At 46.8% G+C, this 9,861-nt stretch overlaps 1 protein-coding gene across 1 annotated transcript; it reads right to left on the reverse strand.

The window, feature by feature from the left end:
- Positions 1–4,114: 4,114 nt before the first annotated feature.
- On the reverse strand, positions 4,115–9,030 carry ALDH1B1 (aldehyde dehydrogenase 1 family member B1). Its single transcript, XM_053568321.1, has 2 exons — positions 8,859–9,030; positions 4,115–6,687 (listed from the first exon to the last, which is right to left on the reverse strand). The coding sequence occupies exon 2, from the start codon at positions 6,676–6,678 to the stop codon at positions 5,125–5,127; it is 1,554 nt and encodes a 517-aa protein (XP_053424296.1). The 5' UTR covers positions 6,679–6,687; positions 8,859–9,030; the 3' UTR covers positions 4,115–5,124.
- Positions 9,031–9,861: the final 831 nt, after the last annotated feature.

The following is a 9,861-nucleotide window of genomic DNA, read 5'->3' on the forward strand; positions in this document are numbered from 1 at the left end:
CACCCAATTTAAATGCTCCCAGATTCTTGAAACAGACCTTACTCAGTCTGAGCAATATGATATCTGATAATACCATAATAACAGGGGACCTTAACACTCCTCTTACAGAGCTGGACAGATCCTCTAAACAGAAATTAAACAAGGATATAAGAGACTTAAATGAGACCCTAGAACAACTGTGCTTGATAGACGCATATAGAACACTGCATCCCAAAGATAAAGAATATACATTCTTCTCATCACCGCATGGAACATTCCCCAAAATTGATCATATCCTGGGACACAAAACAAATATCAACAGAATCAAAAGAATTGAAATTTTACCTTGTATCTTCTCAGACCATAAGGCACTAAAGGTGGAACTCAACTCTAACAAAAATGCTTGACCCCACCCAAAGGCATGGAAACTAAACAATCTTCAGTTGAATAACAGATGGGTGAAGGAAGAAACAAAACAGGAAATCATTAACTTCCTTGAGCATAACAACAATGAAGACACAAGCTACCAAAACCTGTGGGATACTGCAAAAGCAGTTTTGAGAGGAAAATTCATCGCTTTAGATGCCTACATTCGAAAAACAAAAAGAGAGCACATCAACAATCTTACAAGAGATCTTATGGAATTGGAAAAAGAAGAACAATCTAAGCCTAAACTCAGTAGAAGAAAAGAAATATCCAAAATCAAATCAGAGATCAATGAAATTGAAAACAAAACAATCATTCAGAAAATTAATGAAACAAGGAGTTGGTTTTTTGAAAAAATAAATAAAATAGATAAACCATTGGCCAGACTAACGAGGAATAGAAAAGTAAAATCTCTAGTAACCTCAATCAGAAATGATAAAGGGGAAATAACAACTGATCCCACAGAGATACAAGAGATCATCTCTGAATACTACCAGAAACTCTATGCCCAGAAATTTGACAATGTGAAAGAAATGGATCAATATTTGGAGTCACACCCTCTCCCTAGACTCAGCCAGGAAGAAATAGAGCTCCTAAACAGACCAATTTCAAGCACTGAGATCAAAGAAACAATACAAAAGCTTCCAACCAAAAAATGCCCTTGTCCAGATGGCTTCACTCCAGAATTCTATCAAACCTTCAAGGAAGAGCTTATTCCTGTACTGCAGAAATTATTCCAAAACATTGAGGAAGAAGGAATCTTCCCCAACACATTCTATGAAGCAAACATCACCCTGATACCAAAACCAGGAAAAGACCCAAACAAAAAGGAGAATTTCAGACCAATCTCACTCATGAACATAGACGCAAAAATTCTCAACAAAATCCTAGCCAATAGATTACAGCTTATCATCAAAAAAGTCATTCATCATGATCAAGTAGGCTTCATCCCAGGGATGCAAGGCTGGTTTAACATACGCAAGTCTATAAACGTTATCCACCATATTAACAGAGGCAAAAATAAAGATCACATGATCCTCTCAATAGATGAAGAAAAAGCATTTGATAAAATCCAGCATCCTTTTCTAATTAGAACACTGAAGAGTATAGGCATAGGTGGCACATTTCTAAAACTGATTGAAGCTATCTATGACAAACCCACAGCCAATATTTTACTGAATGGAGTAAAACTCAAAGCTTTTCCTCTTAGAACTGGAACCAGACAAGGTTGTCCTCTGTCACCTTTACTATTCAACGTAGTGCTGGAAGTTCTAGCCAATACAATTAGGCAAGACAAGGAAATAAAGGAAATCCAAATGGGAGCAGACAAGGTCATACTCTCCCTCTTTGCTGACGACATGATCTTATACTTAGAGAACCCCAAAGACTCAACCACAAGACTCCTAGAAGTCATCAAAAAATACAGTAATGTTTCAGGATATAAAATCAATGTCCACAAGTCAATAGCCTTTGTATACACCAATAACAGTCAAGATGAGAAGCTAATTAAGGACACAACTCCCTTCACCATAGTCTCAAAGAAAATGAAATACCTAGGAATATACCTAACGAAGGAGGTGAAGGACCTCTATAAAGAAAACTATGAAATCCTCAGAAAGGAAATAGCAGAAGATATTAACAAATGGAAGAACATACCATGCTCATGGCTTGGAAGAATCAACATTGTTAAAATGTCTATACTTCCCAAAGCAATCTACCTATTCAATGCCATTCCTATCAAAATACCAACATCGTACTTTCAAGATTTGGAAAAAATGATTCTGCGTTTTGTATGGAACCGGAAAAAACCCCGTATAGCTAAGGCAGTTCTCTGTAACAAAAATAAAGCTGGGGGCATCAGCATACCAGATTTTAGTCTGTACTACAAAGCCATAGTGCTCAAGACAGCATGGTACTGGCACAAAAACAGAGACATAGACACTTGGAATCGAATTGAAAACCAAGAAATGAAACTAACATCTTACAACCACCGAATCTTTGATAAACCAAACAAGAACATACCTTGGGGGAAAGACTCCCTATTCAATAAATGGTGTTGGGAGAACTGGATGTCTACATGTAAAAGACTGAAACTGGACCCACACCTTTCCCCACTCACAAAAATTGATTCAAGATGGATAAAGGACTTAAACGTAAGGCATGAAACAATAAAAATCCTCCAAGAAAGCATAAGAAAAACACTGCAAGATATTGGCCTGGGGAAAGACTTCATGAAGAAGACTGCCATGGCAATTGCAACAACAACAAAAATAAACAAATGGCACTTCATTAAACTGAAAAGCTTCTGTACAGCTAAGGAGACAATAACCAAAGCAAAGAGACAACCTACACAATGGGAAAGGATATTTGCATATTTTCAATCAGACAAAAGCTTGATAACTAGGATCTATAGAGAACTCAAATTAATCCACATGAAAAAAGCCAACAATCCCTTATATTAATGGGCAAGAGACATGAATAGAACTTTCTCTAAAGATGACAGACGAATGGCTAACAAACACATGAAAAAATGTTCATCATCTCTATATATTAGAGAAATGCAAATCAAAACAACCCTGAGATATCATCTAACCCCAGTGAGAATGGCCCACATCACAAAATCTGAAAACTGCAGATGCTGGCGTGGATGTGGAGAGAAGGGAACACTTTTACACTGCTGGTGGGACTACAAACTAGTACAACCTTTCTGGAAGGAAGTATGGAGAAACCTCAAAGCACTCAAGCTAGACCTCCCATTTGATCCTGCAATCCCATTACTGGGCATCTACCCAGAAGGAAAAAATCCTTTTATCATAAGGACACTTGTACTAGACTGTTTATTGCAGCTCAATTTACAATCGCCAAAATGTGGAAACAACCTAAATGCCCACCAACCCAGGAATGGATTAACAAGCTGTGGTATATGTACACCATGGAATACTATTCAGCCATTAAAAAAAATGGAGACTTTACATCCTTCGTATTAACCTGGATGGACGTGGAAGACATTATTCTTAGTAAAGCATCACAAGAATGGAGAAGCATGAATCCTATGTACTCAATTTTGATATGAGGACAATTAATGACAATTATGGTTATGGGGGGGAAACAGAAAGAGGGAAGGAGGGAGGTGGGCGGGGCCTTGGTGTGTGTCACACTTTATGGGGGCAAGACATGATTGCAAGAGGGACTTTACCTAACAATTGCAATCAGTGTAACCTGGCTTATTGTACCCTCAATGAATCCCCAACAATAAAAAAAAAAAAAAAGAAAAAAAAAAGTAGTGAGACTTGGAAGCAAAGCAGTCTGGAAAGATGGAAGACTATGAGAGAGAGGCCCAGCATTCCACTTCTGCACCCTGGCCTGACTAGCTTGGATTTACCTTTACTACCGTCTGCTGGGGAATAAAGCAGCAAGACTCTGCCACTTGAAACTCAGGAAACCCCCAGCATGTCAGGATGGCCCTGACTCTGAGTATGGTTTGGTGGGAGGGAATACCAGTGGAAGTTTCAAAATGAAATGGGCAGGAACCTGAGTTTTTTCCTGTGGGTCTTAAAGCTGCACCTTGTTACCCAGCCAAGGGAAAACAAAAATAGAAACATTGTAGAGGGGGCTTTTGTACCTGGCTTGGGATTGTGACACTACCTGGGTGCCTTCCATTCCCAAGACTCTGCAAAATGTTCAGCAGCAAGAGAAGGTGGAGACAAAATGGATTTACTAACATAATGAATGAGTTTATTTTTGTTTTTAAATGAACTTAATTCACATACCATGATTAAACAATTCCATAGTTTTTAGTGTATTCACAAAGCGGTGTGACCATCACCACTGTTCAATTCCAGAACATTTTCAAAAGCTCCCAGGAAGAAATCCCATACTTACTAGCAGTTCCTCCCCAGCCCCTGGCGACCATTCATCTACTTTCTGTTTCTATCGACTTACCTAGTCTGGAGATTTCAACCTGTAGCCCTGTATGTCTGAAACATTCCTTCACTTAGAATGTTTTCAAGGTTCCCTCATGTGATTTATGTCAATACTTCCTTCCTCTTTATGTCTGAATAGTCCAATGGAAATACATTCCATGGAATATTTTATCCAATTATCAGTTGATGGACATTTGGGGTGTCTAAGCTTATTTAAAGGTATGATCATGTAAACATATTCTTTGCCTATCTCTCCCTTTAAATTAAGGACAATCAGTAGTAAAATGAAGGGCCACAAAGAAAAACAACCAGACTGGTACTTAGAAAAGAAAAAGCACCTGGGTTTTCAGAGTAAGTCAATGAAGAATGGGGCCCAGATGTGGTGTTCACCTAGTTCAAAACTCCTGATGCCTTCCAGTCTTCTGAGTTGAGTCTGGCTGCTAAACCATCAAGTTAGCCCAATGGAAAGTCCTTGGATCAGCAGGAAGAACTAAAAACTATTGTTTAGATTTGAGGTTTTTAATCTGTCTTCCAGAGACTCATAAGGTTCCATGGAAGCAACTGACAGGCCACCAAGGGGGCTGGGGCTGGGGAACAGGTGGGTAGGACTTTGCGCCCAGCCTTTTTCCCTGCTTCAAATAAAACAGCTCTGATTGAATTATCTTATTTGTTGGGGTTCTTGCTAAGAATTCATTTGGAACAAATAAAAGGGATCCATGGCCAAAAGTTTTGCAACCATTGATCTAGGAGGTTATGGAATCCCCAGACTGAGGTTGGGCTTCTGCACCGGCTATTTTTACGAGTTCTTCTGAGGAACCTTGACGGTGACTGTCTTCACCTCTGTGTAGGCCTTAAGACCATCCTCCCCCAGCTCCCTCCCGTTTCCAGATTCCTTAAAGCCTCCAAATGGCGTGTGGCAGGTGACAATATTATAGGTGTTTACCCACACAGTCCCAGCTTGGAGTGCCTGGGTGAAGTACATAGCCTTGTCCAGGTCCCTGGTGAACACAGCAGCGGCCAAGCCATACCTGGTGTTGTTGGCCCTCTCAATCACCTCCTCAATCTTCTTGAACTTGAACAGAGGCTGCACAGGCCCAAAGATCTCCTCTTTGGCAATCCTCATGTCATCCTGCACACCACCAAAGACTGTAGGCTTGATGAAGAAACCACGCTCCCCAAAACGCTCCCCACCACAGAGAAGTTTTGCCCCTTCCTTCTGGCCAAGCTGGATATACCCAAGGATTTTTTCAAACTGCTCCTTGTTCACCTGTGGGCCCTGCTGTGTGTCCAGCTGAAAGGGATTGCCTACTTTCCTCTGCTTAGCTTTCTCCACGGTTCTCTCAAGAAACTCATCATAAATGGATTCTTCAACAAAGGTCCGGGACCCAGCACAGCAGCACTGGCCCATGTTGAAGAAGAGGGCTTCGTGGCACTGTTCCACGGCGTGGCCCATGTCAGCATCAGCCAGAACAATGCTGGGGCTCTTACCGCCAAGCTCCAAGGTGACTCTCTTGAGGTTGGAGTCGCCAGCGGCCTTCTGGATCAGGTGGCCCACTTCAGTGGAGCCGGTGAAGGCAACTTTGTCCACGTCCATGTGCTGGGCAATGGCTGCCCCTGCGGTTGGGCCATAGCCCGTGATGATGTTCACCACCCCTGGGGGGAAGCCTGCCTCCTTGATGAGGGAGGCCAAGTACAGGGCAGAAAGGGGGGTCTGCTCTGCCACCTTCATAACCACAGTGTTGCCTGTGGCAAGCGCCGGGGCCAGCTTCCAGCCCTGCATGACCAAGGGGAAGTTCCACGGGATTATCTGGCCACAGACACCAACTGGCTCATGCCGGGTGAAACAGAAATGCTCGCCATCCATGGGGATGGTCTTGCCATGCCACTTGTCAGCCCAGCCAGCAAAGTAGCGGTACACCTTGATGACCTCATCCAGGTCCAAGGCATAAGACTCTTGGAAAGGCTTCCCATTGTCCAAGGTCTCCAGGGAGGCCAAGTAAACACGATCCTGCTCCACTAGGTCAGCCAGGCGGTTCAACAGCCGGCCCCGTTCGGACGCATCCATCCGGCGCCACGGGGACCCTAGGCGGAAGGCCTCCCGGGCAGCTTTCACGGCCCGATCCACATCTGCTTGGTCCCCTTCGGCCACATGCCCGATGACCTCCCCCGTGGACGGGTTGACCGTTGGGAAGGTCTTCTTGCTAACTGCATCTTGCCACTCATTGTTGATGAACAGCTGATTGTAGCGGATGTCTGGGTTCAGGATGGGGTTTGGGAGGGCTGCTGCTGAGGAGTATGTGGCCGTCCTGCCATGGAGGTGAAGCAGCCGGGGCACCAGGTGGCGCAGCATGCTGATACTCTGCAGAGGGAGAGAGCACTCATGGTGACCAGGAGACAGAGGCAAGGAGACACCCAGAGGCCCACCAGGCCAGACCTCCCAAGATTCCAGCCTAAAGGAGCGTTATCTCTGAAGGCACGGATTGTAAGGGGTGTGAGGGCCCTGGAGAACTCTCTGGTCATACTCTGTCATGCTCGGATTGTAAGGGGTGTGAGGGCCCTGGAGAACTCTCTGGTCACACTCTGTCATGCTCGGATTGTAAGGGGTGTGAGGGCCCTAGAGAACTCTCTGGTCACACTCTGTCATGCTCGGATTGTAAGGGGTATGAGGGCCCTGGAGAACTCTCTGGTCATACTCTGTCATGCTCGGATTGTAAGGGGTGTGAGGGCCCTGGAGAACTCTCTGGTCATACTCTGTCATGCTCTACCTCGCTGTTTGCCTCACCTCTGCTGGGCCTTTGCTCAAACAACATTTCCTCAACAAGGCCTATTAAACTGTAATTATTCCCACCCCAGCACTCGCTAACCCCACACCCTGCTGGAAGTTTCTCCATCTCACCCCCCAAACCCTGTCATTACAGGCTTACATGTTTATTGTCTGTCTTCCTCCAATACAATGTCAGCTCCAGGAGGACAGGGATTGTTTTTTTCCATTTTCCTAAGTCTAGAGTTATGGCTGCTACAGAGCAGCTGCTCAACAGAGAGTTACTGAATGACATCCTGAGGAAACACAGAAACTTCCACAAAGGCCATTTAAGAATTGACCCAAGACTTGAGTAGAAATCAGAGGGACTCAGTGACAGTTGTTCTGCAAGCACCTGAGTCACTTCCCCTCTGTGCTTCAGTTCCCCCATATGTGAAATGCCCTATATGTGAAATGGGGCAAGGTTGAATTGGATCTTGCATATAAAAAGCCTGACACACTCTCCCCACCAGGGACACCAGAAACCAGCTAGCCTGGCCCCCAGCACAGGCCCCCAGCTCCACCTCAGCTCTCCCAGAGGTGTGACTAGTCAGGCGGCAGCTGGGAAGAGGGTCTGTTTATTCTCAGCTAGGGCTCTGAAAATAGTATAGACTTTTGAAAAACAACAACTACTATCAAATTTAAACAGCATGTAAGATTTATTAAATGAAAATTAAAGTATGCAAAGTTACAAGATGAAGTAGCTTTTCTCCAGCCAGGATTAAATTCCTCAGCCTTTGCTGTCTCACATGAACCCAGCCACACCCAGCAGCAAAAAGGAATTGCACCTGCTTGTCCCCTACCCCTCCACCTCTGCACTACCCCCATCCCCCGTTCCCCCTGCCCCTCACCAGCCCTGGGCAGAAGAACAAATAATTCCTTCAGTTAAGCAAGACTGTAGTAAGGGCCTCCAGTCCTCCGGTATTGACCAGAAAAGCCCCCATCGAGGGGAAGTTGAGGGGTACCCCCAGGTTCCATTCTGCTCAAGGCTCTGCCACATGCTGGGACAGAAGTGGCCTTGCTACCAACAGGCCAGGAGCCAAGGGAGAGGAATCTGAAGGAGGAGATGTGGGGAAACAGGGACTGGAGGGACTGGAGGGACCTGGAGGGCTGAGCAGGGAGGAGAGGTGGTTACAGACCAAGCTGGCAAATATTTCCCACCACACCAAAACTGTCCTGCTCTCCAGGCTTAGTGTGGTCTGGGGATAGAAAGATCAGGCTCACAGGTGCACCATGCTTTACAATTTGGAGGCCATCTTCTCACCCTAAACTCTCAAAGCCTCCCTGGCAGCTCCTGGATGGTCAGGGTGGATGATGGCTCCATTCTGGAAAAAGGCTGAGCACCAGAGAGGTTCAGGGACTCTGCAGAGACGCGCAGCTTCGCATTTCCTCCCGTGCATGGGCGTTTTTTACAGTTCACCCCGTATTAGCGCCGTGAGGGAAGGCCTGGACCTCCTCCTTAGGGGGGACCAGCGGCGCCCACCCCTTGGGCGGGCAAGGGGCGTAAGTCCCAGAAGTGGGCTGGCCAGGCAGGAGTGTTTAGCTTCGGGAGTCTGTGTCCTGAGGGCCATGTAGCACCAGCCGGGACGGGGGTAGGAGGCGGGGGTGAGGGAGGGGAGCGTGGAAGGTGTCCTACGGCGCCCGGCGGAAAGGCCGGCCCCCAGTTGGGGAAGCCTGGCTCGGGGGGAACAAACTAGTCACCAGGAGCCACGGCGACAGGTGTTAGTTACCTGCGGCAAGTTCGGCTGGGGCTCGGGTTCAGGCTCAGGTGTGTCTCTCCCTCGTCCAGAGCAGCGGCCCACCCAAGGCTCCGGCGCCCAGCCTCCCGCACCCCGCCTCCGCCCCCAACTTCTGCACCCCTCCTGGCCTCCGCTCTCCGCCTGCGCCCGGGTGCCACCTCCGTGGCAGCTCCTCCCTCCAGGGGCTGGAGGCCAGGCGTCAGCCGGGTCCTTGCGCCCTCCTTTCCTGACCTTACCTCTCCCGGGCGACAGCCCATACTGCTCTGGTGCCCCTCCCTCAGCTCCGCAGGCTGAGCGGCCACGCTGCTCGGATCTGGGGTCCTAAGACTCTGTTTGGTGGGGAAGCTGAGACCCAGAGAGCGCCAGGGCGCAGATCACACAGGAAGGCCCTCCAGGCTGGCCCCTAGCTGCGCTTGGCAAGTCTCCAACCCATCCAGATTGACAGCCTGTGACCCCTTCTCTGGCTCACCTCGCTAATTTCCGAGTGTCTCCCACTTTCACCGCTCTTTTCCCCAGTTCCTGTAAGAAGATTTTATATTTGTGCACTTTCAAAAATCAAGGTTTTGTCCTAAGAATATATATATATATATATACACACAGTGGAAAAACCTTGGAAAACACAGAAAAGGATGATAGTAGTAATTACGACATCATTCTCTCCAAGGCGGCATAGAATTCCTCTGTAGGCGTTTTACTGTTGGACATTTGATTGTCTCCATCTGGTTGCCATAGACTAACAGGGTGCCCAGATGGACCACTGACACTCCACCAGCACTGCACCCTCCTGGTGGAGAGGTCTCAAAGCCAACAGCCACATTTCCCAACCTCTCGCAGTTAGAGTTCTGGAGGCGAACTAGGTGCCAATTAGCAGTACTTCTGCCAAAGTGCAAGTTGGGAGCAAGTCAGAGGGCATTGTTCTGCACTGTAGGATGTCACTGGCAAGATGGCAGAAGCGTGAGATGGTCTGTGTCAGGCAGTGTCTGTCCCTTGTCCA

The sequence above is a fragment of the Nycticebus coucang genome, chromosome 2 (assembly GCF_027406575.1).
Source record: "Nycticebus coucang isolate mNycCou1 chromosome 2, mNycCou1.pri, whole genome shotgun sequence".
NCBI lineage: Eukaryota > Metazoa > Chordata > Mammalia > Primates > Lorisidae > Nycticebus > Nycticebus coucang.

Excerpts from the sequence above, each read along its gene's own strand:
- ALDH1B1 (XM_053568321.1), bottom strand. The coding sequence starts at position 6,678 with ATGCTGCGCCACCTGGTGCCCCGGCTGCTTCACCTCCATGGCAGGACG.